The 18,180-nt window shown below is 40.0% G+C and overlaps 1 protein-coding gene across 1 annotated transcript in view; it reads right to left on the bottom strand.

Annotated features, from left to right (window-relative positions):
- Window positions 1–18,180, bottom strand: part of NPC1 (NPC intracellular cholesterol transporter 1) — a 26,980-nt gene extending 8,800 nt beyond the window's left edge. Inside the window, exons 1-14 of the mRNA XM_068190700.1 lie at window positions 17,962–18,180; window positions 11,171–11,293; window positions 9,811–9,917; window positions 9,030–9,205; window positions 7,980–8,147; window positions 7,112–7,361; window positions 5,802–5,878; window positions 4,799–5,169; window positions 4,231–4,457; window positions 3,754–3,854; window positions 2,756–2,858; window positions 1,613–1,802; window positions 1,028–1,210; window positions 263–377 (exon numbers count right to left, since the gene is read on the bottom strand). Of these exons, the coding sequence (XP_068046801.1) occupies window positions 263–377; window positions 1,028–1,210; window positions 1,613–1,802; window positions 2,756–2,858; window positions 3,754–3,854; window positions 4,231–4,457; window positions 4,799–5,169; window positions 5,802–5,878; window positions 7,112–7,361; window positions 7,980–8,147; window positions 9,030–9,205; window positions 9,811–9,917; window positions 11,171–11,293; window positions 17,962–18,039 (2,269 nt within the window). The 5' untranslated portion in view covers window positions 18,040–18,180. The remainder of the gene's footprint in view (window positions 1–262; window positions 378–1,027; window positions 1,211–1,612; window positions 1,803–2,755; window positions 2,859–3,753; window positions 3,855–4,230; window positions 4,458–4,798; window positions 5,170–5,801; window positions 5,879–7,111; window positions 7,362–7,979; window positions 8,148–9,029; window positions 9,206–9,810; window positions 9,918–11,170; window positions 11,294–17,961) is intronic.

Raw genomic sequence — 18,180 nt, 5'->3', positions numbered from 1 at the left:
CACTGCAAGTCCGTAAAAACCTCCAGCCTTTCAGGCTGAAAAGCTTGACAGATTCAGAACTGGATCTTTTTAATTGTGCCAGACTCTTAAAGTACTCCAATGCCTGTCCCCAGCAGAAGTTTAACTTGATAGTAAGAATGAACAACTAAGCTAAAACAGCCTCTACAAATTCTTACTTTGCTTTTATATTTTATATTGCATTTATTCTTGCAACATGCTGTTATCATAAGGCCCTTATCTTCAAATATTAAAGGAGTCTTACCAAGAAAGAATGCCACAGTCTCTGAAAAGGATGAGAGAAACATACTGGGTGCCACATCTCCCAAGACTCTGCCAATCTGTTTATCCAGAGTTTCACCCTGAAGGCGCTCATCTCTCTGTTTTAAGGCAATAATTTATTATTATTAGGAATCATGCAATTTATAAAGCTATTTCATATGGCTTTAAAAGCCCCAAAACTTTAAAATATCCTAAGCATCTTTTGTTGCTTTAACTGCATTAACAAGAGTTAGATAAAAAACAGCTGAGACTCTAAAACAAGAGCAGCCTGAACATTACTTGCTGTCTTGCTTGAAATTTAAAACATAGTGCCAAGTTCAGTACTTCAGATAAAACTACACATTTTACAGAGGCGGTACCAGTTTCAGTGGGTTACTGAACCTTTCAAATTAAAAAGCTTATTACCCACTAAGACTTCGTGTCAGAATTTCCTAGTCTTAAGCACGTAGTTTAGTTCATGACTACTGCTTACAATATGCTAAAGTTACAAGTGATCAAAACACCAGTTGAGTTCTACAACTATTTTGATATCAAGCAGCAGTACGAAAAATGCAGAGACATAAATTGTTGGGTTGGGTTTTTTTTTTTTTTTTGTGAAGGCAGAATGTACACAGTTCTTGGCTCTTTTCCACTTGTGACAGTCCAGAGCTGCTCAATTGAGCTGAGGACTGAAGAATTCCTGCTCCAAGTTTACAGCCTTCAAAAATGACAGGCACTTTTAGAAGAGTCAGTATGAAAGAATAAATACCTGAAGTGTCTGAACCATAATGAAGATATTGTCCACTCCAATAGCCAGCACCAAGAAAGGAATTACTTCTATCACAATCAGTGTCAGTGGGATTCCAAAGTAGCTGAAAATGCCTATAGAACATGCTACTGAGCTCAGTACAATCAGGATGCCTGCAATGCCCAGAGAGATCTTCGAATCCACCTAAAAAATTGTACTAAACATCAGCCAAACAAGCGTCATGCCACAGAAAAATTATTGCAAAGGCAAAAGCCAAATGCTAACATTTAGACATTTAGTCTAGGTAGCAGAAAACTTTTCAGGTTTTTTTTGAAAATCCAGATATTAAAAAAAATATCAACCTTGAAGCTACAAGTCTTAAAGGTGACGTTAACTGAACATCAAGTCAAAGATCTTAGCTGAGACTGTGAAACACACATGAATTGTTTAGTACAAGAACAATACTCCCCCTAACTCCTGCCCAAGGAGGACTCAATGCACTAATAAAAAATTGAACATCAGCATTCCGCAAAAATAGTTAAGTCATTTGCAGCTATCAGCAAGCTCTAGCTTCAGTCTTTATAGCAATGAAAACTATACACATACCAGCAGTCTTCTACAGCTCTGGATATGTCCCAAAGCTATCGAGATGTACACAAACATCACAATATAGCTTATCAACACAACGCTAATATCACTGTTGCTTTCGCGGTTGATCTCATCTTCAATACTCCGTTCAGCAGAAAATGATATCGTTAAGTTTGAATTATTGTAGTTCTTCAGAAAGTTAATAAATCTAAAAAACAAAAGCAAGAGGTCGATCACACTTTAAAAGGATAAAACATCTACTAGCAATACTTGAAAGTCAGTTGATGACAAATTTACATCATCTGTGTGGTACAAGAGTACCCTGTGGCCAGACAGTAGTTTGAGGGGACCTTTCTCAGTGTTAAAAGAGAGGTGCTGGCTACACATACCTGGAACTCTACTTTAAGAACTAGAAATACACTACATTGAAATACTTTCCATGTTCTATCTAGTGTTTGAGGACCAATTGCTACTTTGCATGAGCTATTTCAAACTCTAAGCACAATTTTCCTCAAAGTTAGACCTAGGAATACACACAGGAAAGATGACTGCAGCTTGCTTACAGTACTGGAACAATTTATTAGCCCTTGTTTCAGTTCCCCAACTTGGGAGGTGCTTGTGACACAGGCAGATGCTTGTCATACTTTTATTTTGTCACAAACTTTCTAGTACAGTAGTTTTTATCTGAACTGACAGCTAGAGCAGCTGGCTTGTGTAAGCTAGCTCTTCAAGATGGTAAGGGGGATGAAAGCCTTAGATGTTCATCTGGATGACATTTTAAAAAATTAAAGGTAAAGAACTACAGCATCAGGCTCGACCTTTCCATCCATGGTTAATGGTCCAGTAAATTAAAGAGTCTACCAGCGTAATTCTAGCCACAATAAAATAAATCCTCTCTGAAGTTGCTTATTGGCAAGTACTACTGAGCTAGATGGTCATTAGGTGGACTAGAATCTATGCCTCAAAGCAAATTAAGTGTGCCAGACAAAGTCAAGGTCTTATGACCAGCACAGTCTGTTTTTAACCAGTTTTGCTGCCTCTCAAAACAACTCTATAGTTACACTGAAAAACCATCAGTATAGGGCAGGTGTTTTTGCTTAACAACATTTAAAAGCTGCTTTAAGTCATGCATGCATTTCAGAACACAGGAAGACTGCTTACTCTTTTTCCCATGCCAAGGCTTTCATCAGCTTTTTTGAGTCATTGTAGTAGTTGTTGACAGGAAAAGTAATAACAAGAGCTGTAGCATTATTATAGTTATCATCTGTAGAAGAAATAAAAAGTTTGGCATTAAAAAAATGGAACTTACACTCTAGTATAAGATACAAATAAGTTTAAAATTAGCATTGCTCAAAGCAACTCCAACCCTACAACTCCACTGAACACCACTGAGTTCTCAAATAAGCTGAAATACTGAAATAAGAACCTAAAGCTGATAAGCACTACAAATTGTATTCCAGAGTAATTATTCATTGTTTAACATGCTCATGACACCACAATGTTACATTGTTGCGCAGTTAGACAAAAAGCTACTATATAACCACTGAATATGATTTTCCATCTAATGAGAAAGGTGACTTCCTAAACACCGTACCTCTTGCATACTTAGATTTTACTCAAAGCAAATGCAAATCCCCTACAGTTTATTAAAGAACTGCTTGCCTTTAAATACTATTTTAGATATATTAAACACAACTTTAATTAGATAAATTGCTTGAACAAAATCCTGGCTTAAGAGTAATTATGGAAGAATTTCCTTTGTGGACACTTTAATCTATTCTTAACTACTCTGTCAGATCAGTGACAAAATATTCTAAGTCAAAGCAAAATACACATATGTCCCAGCATGTCAACCTGAGCTACTTCATGTCTTTATCTTTTACCAGGCCCAAAGCAGACCAAACATTTGTCCTGTTGACAAGTATGTTCTAATTACAGATTGCTTGCATTTTGCACTTCTAGAGTAGTCTGCCTCCAATCCCAGCACTGGTCTACTGAAAACTTACTTAAAACACCCTTACTTACTGAAAGTTAACAAACTCCAGTTTCTCTGGACTGCATTTAAATAGCTGTGTTAACAAGAACGCACCTTTAGCACAAAGAACAGCACACAAGTATGTACTCTCAGACTTATACTGCAATATTGTTTTGCCACTCACCATCATATCCTCCCAACACCAGCCACGGAAATACAGGTCCACCAAATGTTCCTAAGCAGGGATCGTGAAGCAAGCTTGTGTCATTTAATGATGCTGGAGCCCTAAAGAGATCACCAGCAATAATTGTTAGCTTCTGCTTGACAGCTGAGGCACAGCACAAAACAGTAAAAAGCTGGTTTTTTTATAACTGAAAATCAAGACAAACAAGACAAGACTGCTAGTAGTACACTGCCCTGGTGCTACATTTGCTTTGAATTTAAATACCGCTTTAAAGGTGTCTGTCTTATAGCCTTTAAGACAAGGAGTACCTTCTAACCAACTGAACTATAAACTAAAGAGAAAGCTTAGAAACTGGTCTTCTGTCCAGAATTCTTCAGAAACATTGAAAACATGTTTAAGATAAACCAGAGTCAGTCCCCACACCAAACCAAGCTGAACTGGTAACTTGATTAAAAAACATGCAATTGTACTGCTCACCGAACACAGTATAAGAAGTGAGTGTGGTAATCAGCATAGACAAAGAACTCATCCCCAACATTGTGATCCAGAACAGAATGGCTGTTCTGAAAGTAGTTCAGTACGCTCAAGATAGTGCAGTTGTTGTTGTAGGGAGCAAGAGGAGCCAGGCAAATGTCCTTCAGCATTACAGTCTCATTGTCATAAGAAGCAGTTATGTTGACAATAGCATCCTGCAAATCCAGTACCTTTAAAAGAACAAACCATAGTTTAAGAGCAGCACAAGAAAGCACTTCCCTTGCAAGACAGGACTTAAGTGCATGCAAGTTTCCAGAGACAGAGGCGCACGTCGATAGAAGCACATTACAAAAACATTATTTCTGTGTTCATACTATGAACGGAGACTTAGCTTGCAAGTGTCTAACATAAAGGTTTTCAGCAAAAAGCTTTTATAGTAAGGCTATGATTTTTAATATGAATATCCAGTGACTGTTTTGATGGATACATAACATTGCACGTGCAAGCCAACTCCATGTGGTTATACCTGTTAAGTATGCTTAGGTCTTTGCTCTTGGAAAGTCCCAATTACCTGATGAAGAATATCTTTGGTAAGGGGAGGCCCAAAAGGTACATCTTCTCCAGATGGGTAAGGTGAGTAGGTGTCTGGGCGGCTCTTTGGTGCTTGAATAATAACTTGTTCAGTACGGAAGAAAGGTCCAAAGTGTGTGTCAAAGTACTCCTTCTCCTTGCGGGCTTGGCTGCTTGGGGCTGACCAGAGATCGACAGGATTTGTAGTTGCTTTAATATATACAAAGCCTGAGCAGCACATTGCAATGAAGACCACAGAGAAGAGGATAACAGGACGTGGATTTCTGACACAGAAAGCCCCCCACGATGTAAATGTCATCCTCAGGCCATTCTCAAACCTTTCACCAAGCCTTTCAACACAGGTAATGTTTCCTGCAAGAAAACAGTAAATATTCGAGAAGTCAGTTAAGTAGCATTTTCTTGGAGTTCACGCCAAGAAAGATGAAATTTTATTCTGTTTGTAGGAAGCACCAGAAGCTATGTCTTCACTGACAGTCAGATCCTGGGACCAATCCCTGACTGAGGCCAAGGGGCAGAAATCAGCTCGTACCGGTGTTGCCCCTTTTAATGTAAGGTTGGGTTTGACAGCAGCAGGTGTAGCAAATAAAGCTAAAATATATATAAGCAATAAAACAAGCTACCTCAGCTGGTACACAAGTTATAGTACAGTTCTTTCCTAGTATGCTTTAAATGGATATATGGATGAGTCAAAACATGATCAAACTGATTTTAGCATCACATTGTCCTCTCTACACTCCTACAACAAAACTCTCCACAACTTCCTTGGAGCTTAGCTAGATCAATGATGGGTGTACCCAGGGCTTTCAGCATCCAGCAAAATAGGGCTAAGTACTACTCTAAAAGAAGAGAGATGCTGGTCAAAAGGCTGAAGGCCCTCTCAGAATGCACTTTTAGCCTAACAAAGCTAAAACTGCAGAGCCCATCCATAGGAAACGGATACACTTGAGTTTGTAACAAATCTATTACTGTTATCCAAGACATACCATTGTCACGGCGGGAATTCACGGAAAAGGCTACATTGCTGTCAATTGGGGTGTAGTCCGAGACAAAGTGCCGCCTCCTGCAAGGCAAGAAGCTGTGTTATCCTGCTTGTCCCAAAAGGCATCTGTACTGTTTGTACAACAGTCTCCGGCTTTGTGATCTTTTGGAACGCCATGTCAGCTATCTTAACAAACTTTTTCAGCTTACATCAAGCACAGATTTTTAATGCACATTTAGAAGATTACTAGCATTAACAACACAGGGAATTTCTTTAAATTGATCCTAACTTGTTATCTGCAGGAGATTTTTACATTAGAAATATTAACCAGGCATCTCAAACACACCATTTCATGATACCCACCAAGGTAAGGCAGCTGAACATATCAAATTGTCATACCCACTATCCTTTTCCAAGCAGACTCAATTCTTACTATAGAGCAATTTCAGTTTACTGGTTATAACTGAACAACCATAGAATCAGAGTGGTTTAGGTTGGAAGCAAACTTTAAAGATCATCTAATTCCAACTCCCCTGCCATGAACAGGGACACCTTCACTAGATCACTTTACTTAGAGCCCCATCGAGTCTGGCCTTGAACACTTCCAGAAACAGTGAGTGCACAACCTCTCTGGGCAACCTCTTCCATTGATTCAATACTCTTATGGTACAGAATTTGTTTTTAGGATCTAACCCACATCTATTCTCCCTCAGCTTAAGACCATTGCCCCTTGTCCTGTCACTACATGCCCTTGTAAGAAGTCCCTCTCCAGCTCTCTTGCAGCCCCACTTTAGGTACTGGAAGGTGCTGTAAGGAATCCCTAGAGCCTTTTCTCCAAGCTGAACAGCCCTAACTCTCTCAGCTTGTCTTCATAGGAGAGGTGCTCCAGCACGTGATCAAGGGTGATATGCTATAATTACTGAAAGCTCAGCTTTCATTTAGTATTTTTCAAAATAGGAGACTAGAAAAAAGTATTCATTACTTGATTTACAATAGGGCAGTGACTGTTTTGTTACGAATGTGTGTTTTCCCAGACTTCTGCATACTGAGTTATGAAAGTTGAAGAATATTGTATGGGATTCTGTAGCTAGGAATGCTATGACATGTGTGCATTAACTAAACCAACTTCTGCAATCACTTTCTACCAGGTGATTTTAGCTGTTAGAACATTTTTTGTAAGTATATGTGGTATCTGCTACAGAACGTGACTTTTGGCTGGCTGAAGTAGTCAAAGACATAAGTATCTGATCAGGGCAAAGAAGTTATCAGGGATAAACAAGTGACTTGCAGAGCTCAGCATTTTGAATGCTTTACCTGTAACACCAGACTCCAAAAACTAGTGCAAAAAATATGAGTAGAAATCCCATGTATGAGATCCACATGATGACATACACAGCATCCAAACCAAACAATAGCCAAGGAGGAGGCAATGGAGGGGGTTGAGGTTTTGGACCACAGACAATTGAACAGTCCTGACAGCTGCATGGTCCTGTTGAATCATCCATGGACTCATTACAGCCTTTGGTAGCGTTATTCATAGGGTTCATTCCATGGACAGGAACATCTATGACAAATCACAAGTTGCAGAGACAGTTTACTACCAGGAAAAATTCAGACTGTCCCAGTTATGTGAGTTAACCCTTTATATGAAAGCCCACAGCCCCTGTGTAGAGCAGCATTTCTTGGTCCTACACATGAAGAATCCACTGCCTTTTCCACAGCAGGTACCAACTATTTACAGTTGTCTAATAATTAAATGACTGGTCATGTCTACATAGAAACACTTCAGTCTGTAAAAATAACAAGCACATACTTCTATCATCTCAGCAATGATTTGTCATCCCTCTTATCTATTCATATTGTGAATTGCATAACAATAATTTTCTGTTAATGAAATCCTCAGGGATGAGGGTACTGCCCATTTCCCAAGGAACACAACTAGCCAGTTACCTAGGTTCAGTCTATAATAGAGTTCCAGAGATTTCTACAGTAACAAGCTGTATAGAAAAAAGCCCAAGCAGAAATTTAAAAAAAAAAAAAAAAGTAAGTTAATCTCACATTGCTTTGAAAGCCTCTGACTGCAGACTTTCATTGCTGGGCCGCTGTTTAAAAATCAACGCTCTAGCCATAGCACCCAGCCTTTGACAGGAGTTTCAAAGGCAAGGACTACTCAGTTTCTTACCTGAAAAGATTGGAATTATGCTGAAAGGAGTTTGTCCATTGTCTTTACTAAACATGTACTCAATCCAGTTGGTTGCATTGCAGTCCTTGACATCCTTCCCACACAGCAACCCCAGTGCTTTAACATTGCTCGATGGAGCCTCTACATCTTTGCAGGCATTGTACATTGCTGGGAAGAGTCATTAAACCAATGTTATAATTTCAGTAAGCATTCCAAGTATTTCCAATATTACAGACTCCCCAAGTTCCAGGAACATACTTACAGTTTTCAAGTAGAAACATCTTAGATAGTGAACTAATGCTTTCCCTTGTATTTATATTATTCAAGGTTGCAATGCTTTGTTACAGCTACCTTGCTCTGAGAAAGCCACTCAAATCTGCATTATGCTAGAACCTACTTTTCTGCTTGACAGGAAACATTACCTAATATTATTTTCAGGGAAAGCTATGAAAAGCATTTATGGTACTTTCAACTTGTAGGCCGTATATGACTTTCAAGTGTCTCAATTTTATTAAAGTTCACTGCAAAAAGCATAAAAAGACTGAATTAATGACTTAAGCTTGCTACAAAATCAAAATACAACCCCAATGTATTGTTCTCTAAAAATATCTGATTTTGACAAAGGACTAGACAGTCCATTTCAAGACTGAGTACCTCTTAGTGAACCATCGTAGTACACTGTGTACAAACTTTACTATCATGCTTGCCAGACTGTTTTAGTATCAGGTAGACTTTGGACATTCAATTCTTGGCAATAACTTTTTTTTCTGAAGTTACAGTCATCAGGGTTATCAACTATTAACCGTTTTTATAGATGTTCATCCTCAGCTGAACCTTTAAAGCTTTTAACAGTGTCAGTGTAATGTCCCCTGCCCAGGCAGAAGTTAAGTGTTCCATGAGTTTTAAGGGGGACCTACTGTTACCTATGTGATAACTCAAACTTCAAAAATACAGTCAAAGAGATGTTCCCCCCTCCAAATTCTTTCTGAAAAAGCACTGGTCTTGTTACCTGGACAAAAACCAAGGTAAATTAACAAACTGTTTACTCACCATTTGCAAATTGATCTCCAATGAAGTACTGCAGCTCTGTAATGCTACTTTTGTTCTCTTTTAAAATGGGATCATAGTAAGGTATGGTGCTTGTAACATTCAAAAAGTCAGACTGATTTGGACTACAAGTCAGTTCACAGAAGAGGTTTATCAAGTTGTAAAAACACGATGGACATCTGGAAGGAAAGCCAATTGATAGGAAAGCCAATGAACAGCAATTAGATTAAGAGGTAAAGGTGCTAGGTAGGTCAAGTCAGATATGCCTTGCAAATATAAACATTCTGCTCAGAGCAACAGAACAAAATATTTAAATTCTGCAAGACTTTAATCAGCAATATGGCAATTGCTGTTGATGCTACAGATGAACAATTTTAAGCACCATAAATCACTAATAAAATTGCCTGCCTCAAATAGCAGATTCAAACAATTTTACTAGAATTTGAAGAAAAACTTAACTGTTGATAGTAGAAAGACTTCTTAGACTTCTTCAAGTCTTAGTTAGAACAAGACCAAATGCTACTTGGTCATCCTCTTCTGAAAGTTTCATTAGATAAAGTAGCTTGAGACGAGCTAAGGGAAAGTTTATTCTACCAGCTAAGTCAATCCAGACTTGTAGTTGTTTCATTACATTACAGCCTGCTGCTGTGGATGAGAAAGTCACTCCAGAAGCTTGCTCCAATAATCCTTTAAATGAAATTACCACTTTTTCTACAGTCTACTTGAAAACAACTGCTTTGTTATTCTGTTACAAAATTAGTTGCTTTGCCATTTGTTAGCATACCTGGAGAGAAACTGCAGAGGCAGCTGCAAGTTATTTTTCAAAGTCTGAAGCTGATGAACATCACAGCAAGTGCTAACATTGCCAAAGAATAAACCTGGACAGAGTTCCTAAAAAAAAAAAACCAAAAAACAAATAACATTGAGATCAAGAGGAAAGGAAGAAAAAGCATGTTTAAGACTTCAGAACTCATTAAAATCATGGGCTCTGTGTCAGCATATTTCAGAACACAGTAGCTGTTGCTGTGGGAGACACATAGGAGAAAAGCAGTCCAGCAAACAAGATTTTTGTTTAGAGAGTAGAGAGAAGAATCACTTTTTTCACTTCTTTTATTCAAGGCAGCACTTCCTTTTAAGAACTCCTTCAGATGAACTTTAGCCACCAGAGTCTATATATAGAATGATAATGGCATTTGAGAGCCTATAGGAAAGAGGACAACACATGTTTATCCAAGTTGAAAGTATTCCTGCAGCTTATCCTCTAGTACTCCTTCTGGATAGTATCAGATTTTAAAGTCTCAGAAGGTAAGCCACTAACCATAAAACCACTGATTACCTGGAAGAGCTGCTTCATGCTCAGTGTGTAGAAGAGACAAATGCAATTAACACTAGTATAACTGATAGCAAGATACAAGAACTGTACATTAAGTATTCAGAAACAATACACAACAGCAGTTAGCTCACCTACATATTTAATGAAGTCATTCCTGTCACCAGTCTAACCATTGTTTAACTCTGTAGTTATTTAACTCTTTAAAGCTTTGAACTAACAGATGCCAGAAGGCAAATCTGGCAATATGCTGTGTTGTGCATGAAATATATAAATTCTATTTTGACTGTGGTTTCATTCACTTTGGCAGCTGAAGCCCAAGTAAGGAAATACAGTCTCACACTAGGCACAGCTAATTTTGTCCAAATTTGCTCCATTTGAGCAAGTATCAGTTAGCACCTTCCTTTATCAGGAATGATCATCTAAAAGAAAATAGTTTAGTCTTGTCCTTTAGAGATCAGAAGGGCATAACTGTGGAACACATATGCTGGGAGAGTCTTCAAAAAAGCAATTTGAGTAAAGAGTAGTCAAACCAGTGAGGAAAATATGCAAGGAAGTGAACAAACCCTGTATTTAAGATTTAAGGTTTTGTCCGTGACAGCCTCTAAACACATTTTGGAGACTTCTCCTACCTCTGAAAAGAAACTGAGGTAAATTACCTTAACCCAGCTGGACCTGAGAAATCAGAGACAATTTGTCTACTTTCTCATCAGGTTAGGATGAGAGGTCATAGCACAGGTCCAAAAGAACCCAATACAGAATTCTGCTGTTGGAGAATTATTTTTTTAGCAGCAAACCTCCAAGAGACGCTCACCTGCATTAAGTCATAGCCATCTTCTGGTAGTGCTATTGGTGGCCCATCATAAGCACAGTTGTACCTCTTGTCTCCAGAAGCAACTCCACATTCTCCATACCAGACACACATTTGTGGAAGTACCTAATCAACAAAATAAGTCATTAACTGCAAGGAATAGTTGCCAAATATCTCAGCTGTTGTAGAATTTATGTCCTACTACTCCAAAAGCCACTTGCAGTCCAGATTAGATTACTTCCTGCTAATTAAAATATCAGTGTGTACTACATAAAGCACCCATTAACAAAAGCAGGTGTTTTTGACATGGTGCGCACATCACCAGTGATCTTCAGCTTAGCTCCCCACCTTCCCTTGATCATTACAGAAACAGGAGGTGCACTGCCTATAGTTAAGAACAAGTATAAGAAGAACCTAAATCTTATATACTATAGAAGAACCTGTATATACTACAGGAGAACCTATATCAATACCTGAAAAACATCTTCAAGTACAAGGTGATTTAGAAAATAATTTGTTCATGCAAGACAACAAAAGAATTGGTGGGTTAAACTGTCACATTAGAGCACGAGTCAGTGCACATGGAGATAAACTCATTGCTTATGTGCAATTTCACTTCCTACTGACACCTTCCAATCCCTCCTGAAAACTTATTACAGTGACAGATTGAGGAAATAGCAGCACAGAGAGGATTCGGAAACAGAACTTCATACCTCTGTATTTGCCATACATATATTGTGACAAACTCAAAGGGTGCCCTCCATCACCACTTTCAAGCCTAAGCATGGAACGTTTAAATGGGATTACAGTGCTAAGAAAAAAGCCTAATTTTAAAGATGTTTTAATTTAAGGGACTAATGAAAATCCAGAAATGGGCATAAAAGAAATTGAAAAAAGGCAGTGGCACCTTGAAGGCCTTTTATTTTTGTTCAGTGGTACTGACAATGAAACATCTGAGATTCTAAGCCAAAATATTTATTCTGAAAATTAAAACATTTAATGCAATAACAAGTTATTTACAGCAAAAGCTTTAATATAGCTCCAAAGTTTTCCTGCCACCTGGGCTGCAAGCAGACTGCACAAACATTTTGCTACACTTCTGCCATCTCTGATCAGGAGTTTGCTTAGTACAGTTTGAGATAACTGACCTATTTTGATCTCCTGAACAACCTTGACTTAGCATTTTAGAGACACCATATGCTGTTGCTGCAAGGGCAGACTGCTGTGCTTTGTGCTTGACCACGTATTTTTTACCAACCAGAGAGCTACCCAGAAACACAGTGCCTCCATAACATCCATTTTTGTGCTGAACAACACTGACAATTCTTCAAAAAGTACATCAGTAGCTGGTTGCTTATCAGGGACAATAACCATCATTAATTCACTCAACCCAAGACTTGTTTCCTCCTTCCCCTAACCAGGGCAACGTAGGCCAATTCAAAGTTACTCCCTGCAAGCCAGGTCTAAAAGTCAGTTTCAGTGCCACTCATCTAGATCACCATTTAATTTGTCTAGTCTAGTACATCTTCTAGTTAAACCCAAAACCAGCTGTTAAGTATTACCATGTTCTATGATACAAGCTGGATAATATCCCTTAAGATTGCACTTACAAACACTGAATGTTTAACACCAGCATAACCCAAAAAGTCAAACTTCCATAACTTGTGGGCTATTTCTCAAAACCACATTGTAAATTTGTTCATGCATCAAGGTAATCTAAGAAGCTAATACTAATTTGATGTAAATGTAGAAGTCATCATCTTCAACTCTGCTTCCTCATACCTATATGCCCCAGTTTTAACAGCAAACAATCTACTAGCAGTGAAAATAGTTCTGCTGTTTATACCAGCATCAGAAATTAATTGTCTCGTCAAGAGGAAGCACAGATTCACTACAACTCTTGCAAAATGGCAAGGAATTTGGTGCTACTTTGCAATGCCTGTGAGAAAAGGATTAGTTATTTCTTCAGTATCAGGCTGGTTTCTGTATTTAGTCTAGAATGGTTTGTAATCATCCTTTCTATAAAACACTTTCTGTGCTTCATTACATCTTGTTATCTAACACGTCTTATTTTTAAAACACATAAATTCATCAACCCACTCTTTAGAGAAAGACTTAGTTTTTTCCAGAGTGGAATGTGTGGGAAAACTGGTAATGCAGTTAACAGTTACAAAAAACTTATCAGGGCACCTCTTGCATAGAAAAGCTTGAGTAAATTTCAGCTACTATGTCAGTCTGACTGATAGTTCAATTGTTTAAAAAACATTATCTGCGTTTCAAGGCAGCGATTCCTTGGTTAGAGCTACATGGATACAAAACAAAATACAATCTGTCTTATGTTTATAAATTTACCTACAAGGCTTTGTCATCATTTTCAGGACAGAACATAAAACAACTTACTTGCACATGACACTTAGTAATGTACCAAAAGGTATCCAGCTAAACACAAAAGAAAAATAAAGCAAGACAAAGTTCAGCCTAGTATTAGTTTACATTTGAATTTGGATAAAGAATTTCAAATCACATTCCTGAAGTTCCACAGCAATAAAACATACAATGGAAAAAAAACGTTTGCCACTGAAACTTTCAGCCTGTTTAAGAAAAGCTGAATAGATCAGCAGCTTTAAACTATTAGAAGTGCACTTGGGCCTAGAACTGCAAGTCTGAATACTCTGTTTCAATATTAACACCAAGAAGGCAGTTTCAGAAACAGCTTAAGAATTTACATTTATGCCATTACCTAGCAGGATTTCACTAATAAAAGCCTAAGTTTTTTCCCTGAACCAGTAAGCTTTGGGGATGCTTGATTTACAGTGGTCGAACCAAGTCAATAAGCCTAAAAGCCACCAAATCATTATGCATCAATAGCCTAAATTGAACTGCACAGCTTTTGAACATTAACAAGTTAATAGCCTGCTTACCATTGAGTCAGCCCCAAAATACAGGAGAGGACTGGTCTCCCATGGCCGAGGCAGCATTCAGGGATACAAGTAACTATGTAACTACTCCACTACCACAGATAAGATAGAGCTGACAGTTCTTCCCTCTGAAAACCCTCTAGTAAAAGCTAGATTAAGTTAGAGAATAAGACAAGCACTTTGCTCTTTCCATTCTTTCAGACGAATGCTCCTATGAGGGTGGGGTGAGATAGGGATGACTAAGTGTGGTTTTAAGTAAGTCATAGTTAACAAAGCTGCTGTTTGCAAGTCAGACTTTTAGGTCAGATAATTGTTCACCTGGGTATTAAGTTTCTTAAGTGGGCGAAAGCCTAGCCCCAAAAGTAACAGCGAAATGCTATGCTGAACCCATTTGCCTTCTAAACAAGGCAAAATACTTAAAACACTCCATAAGTAACACAGGGCTAGTTCATGGTTTTGATTTTTTTCTGTATGTTTTCCTGTTAAGATCACATGACTAAGTACTTCATATATTAAAATGGGACTTTCCTAAGTATTTCATAAAGCAACAGCAACATAACCTTAGATAAAGGCTGTTCCTTCCTGCCTCTAGCATATCTTAGAAACCACTTGTCAGTACACTAACACCAACCCTCAGAGTTCAGAAAACCATACTCTTGTTTCTGGCAGGCTTAGCCTGCTTGAAGAGAAATTTCACCTCAGGCCAAGGGTCTAGGAGCCATTATAAAGAACTTGCACATGAGCGAGTATGGGCATTCTACAAAAGTTCTGTTAAGAGTTTTCTGGTTCCCAAGCATTATCATTCATTTGTAATTGAACTAGTATTCCAACAGATCATAAACACATTTAATTCAGCCCATGTTTCTTCAACTGCAGGTTGAAACAAACCCATAAATTTTGATGCTTCCAGCAGCATTCACCACCACCAATGAATACATAGCTGTTAAGGAGACAAAGAACAATGATGATGCTGTACACAGAAACAGCAACTGTTTGTGGTCTTACAAATACCAGATGACAAGTGAACACTGTTTGATTCTTCAAACTAGGATTACTAATATATGGAAAAGGCAAGAGCATCAGATACAGCTGTTTCCCTTTCCTTCATCTAGGATGATGCATCTGGGATCTTGCAGGGCAAAAAGATCAATCCAGGAAAGAGCACACTCTTCCCCTGCACCCCCTTAGTATCTGCTATTGCCAACTAGGTTGAGAGTTCTAAGGAAACACTATAACACCTTTAATAAACGGGTGGTGTTTGGGTGAAGACTGGTTTATGGAACAGGTGACCAGGTCAAACTCAGAGATCTGCCCCAGAAGTTGCATATTACCTCACAACTCTTCCTGTGGGGAAAAGAGGTGCATGGACTAAAAGAAACTTTACAGGTTTAGTTCTTATTCTTTATCTCTTTCAGTAACTTGTTCAGAGCCATGCTTTATCTGTCAAGCTCCTCCTGTTCCTTTGCTCACCAGCCTCTTTCCTTTCAGATGGAAAAATCATTACTACTCCTGGTCAGGCAAAGCAAGCCACAGTTTTGGAGTCATCCAAGTACATTTCAGATGCCACAGTAAAGTCAAAGTCAAGTAAGAAGAGAAAGCTGCAATAACAGTAATAATTCAGTACCTGTGGGGACAAGCTGATGTTACTGCAAGGACGCATGCATGATCAGGAAGTGCAGGGCCCCCAGGTAGCACCTGTCTGCAACTAAGTCCATCTGCACCAAAACAGCTCTGATGTCCCGCAGGTTAATAATACTGCACAACACCTGGATTGTTTTGGCTACTGCCCAGCTAGGTACTACTCAGTTCTGCCAGTCACTCCCTTCAGTCATCTCTCCCCTTCTAAGGCAGCTTCCTCACCTTCCATCCAGAAAGGCTGAACAAGTCACTCCTGATTTTCCAGGAAGTCATTTAGATGTAGTGGTTACTGTCTTGTTCTGGAGCAACACTGCCATCCCCGACAAGGTAACACCACACTGCAGCCACTTGGCATGAGCAGCACTTGTCATTAACACATTCCCATGGGATTTCAGAAAATCAAATATAGCTTGGGATCCTAGCTGCTGTATCTAAGCTTGATTAGCCAGTGATTTAACAGCTTGTGTTTTAGTACAATTACACAAAGATCAATTGCAATAGTGGCCATTAAGCACACAAATACCATCTAGTGCATTAGGACATTCATAAGAAAATAAAATAGTAATGGATAGCTGGCAAAAATCTTGTACCATGTACTATTCAGAGTGAAAGATACAGGCTGAACACTTCAAGTCCATTGTGTACGCATATGTAGTGGAAAGATTGTGAGCTGAAGTGCCACTCCAGTCCACAGACTGCTTTGAAACAGAAAAAAACCATGACATATGGCACTTTGGATTGCAAACATCACAACTGAAAGCACAAAACCATTACACCAGCAGTACACTTGAGAGAGAGAACAGTTTACCTTTACAATGCTTCTCTTCAGCAAGCATCTAACACTATATAGGCTCAGTCTAACTGAAGGACCAGTTTCTCTTTGAAAGATATCAAGAGTCCTCTTTGTGAAGTGTCAGGCTGTAAATAAGAGTTAATGGCAAAAATCCCTAATAAAACCACATTCTGCCTTCTTACAGTACACAACTAAGACCTGCATGATTAGAGTAATTTTGCAATGTTTACTTTGAGGGACCACAAAGCCTCTGCAAGGATTCCCCTAAATATTTGGGGAACTTGATTCGAGTTCCTGTAGGTCAGTCTCCTCCTGATAAAGAAAAGCATTCTGTCATTTCTTTACCAGACTAGGACACACCTCATTGCTCCAAGATGATATCTCCCTCCAAAAAACATTACATAAAGGTGCACTGGTTAGCTGTGAAGTACCATTAGTTACTCATCTGAAGATCACAAGTCACTACTAACAATCACCTTCTCCAGTGGTAACAGAAGAATTAATTCCTCATTTTATGTTCAAGCTCTTAAAAAAGTTTTTTCGAAGAGGATATGAGAACAGTACATACACAAGATGACAAACTGCTATGTTTAATAAGAGCTAATCATGAAACTTGACCTAGAAGTATGTTTTTAACGTAGGTAGAGAGGGAAAGAAAGCCAACCACTAAGGCTTACAAGACACTCCTTGTTTCTCCAGAGGAATGTAGAGTATCTCGCTCCTAGCTTGCACTACAGCATAACAAAACATGACTGAGAGGAGTGAATGCTTTATCATATTTTTTCATAAAGCTCCCAAGAAGTCCAACATACTCTAGTCCTCGATTTTAAGGAAATACGTAGTCTTACTACTGGCACATGAAAAAACAGCAGCTCTCACTCCGCACAGATCGTTACTTCCAAGAAGCCGTCACCTAGCCTAAGTTACACCCCAAGCAAAGCGAACCAGACACCAACGACATCTGCAAGCCTCTGCCGAGCATGTGACTGCGTGGCCACTCACATGCACTGGGCATTGCATAACCAGAGCACGCCACGGGAACGCGGCATCCCGGGGGCTGCCGCTGCCGGGTGCGACCGCAGGGGACGGGGACTGGGCGGAGGCTGAAGTTCGCGGGTGCTTCCCGGCGGGCCTGGTGCGCCACTGGCTGACAGCCCCGTCCCGACGGGGACCATGGGCACGGGAGAAGGGGGATGAGCCCCACCGGGGACGAGGAGGGGACACACCCCGGTACTTCGCTTCAGCTTCGCGCCGCCCCGAGCCCAGGGGCCTAACCCGGGACACCGCCGCCCTCACCCAGCCCCGCCGCCGGTCGCGGGATGCGCAGGGGACACCGCGGCTCCCCCTGCCCCAGACAACGCCCGCGGGATCCCGCTGCCCACCCGCCGCTCCCTCTACTTCCCACCACGCCGGGAGGCCCGGCATTCCCCACCCCACGGACTCACCCGCACGGGCGACAGAAGCAGCAGGAGGACGAGGAACCCGAGGCCGCTTCGCCCGGGGCTGCTTTGAGGGGTCCCCATGGCGGCGCGGGCTGGAGCGCGGATGACCGGCAGGCGCTGTGGGCAGCAGCACGGAGCAGCAGCGGATGGAAACAGGAGGAGGGCGGCGAGGCAGCCGCGCCAGCGCAGTCTGGAAGGGCCGCTCTCGCCCACCCGGGCGGA

This window comes from Anomalospiza imberbis, chromosome 1, assembly GCF_031753505.1.
Source record: "Anomalospiza imberbis isolate Cuckoo-Finch-1a 21T00152 chromosome 1, ASM3175350v1, whole genome shotgun sequence".
Taxonomy (NCBI): Eukaryota; Metazoa; Chordata; class Aves; order Passeriformes; family Viduidae; genus Anomalospiza; species Anomalospiza imberbis.
Note: the sequence above shows the minus strand (reverse complement) of the source record. Positions and strands in the feature narration are given on the sequence as shown.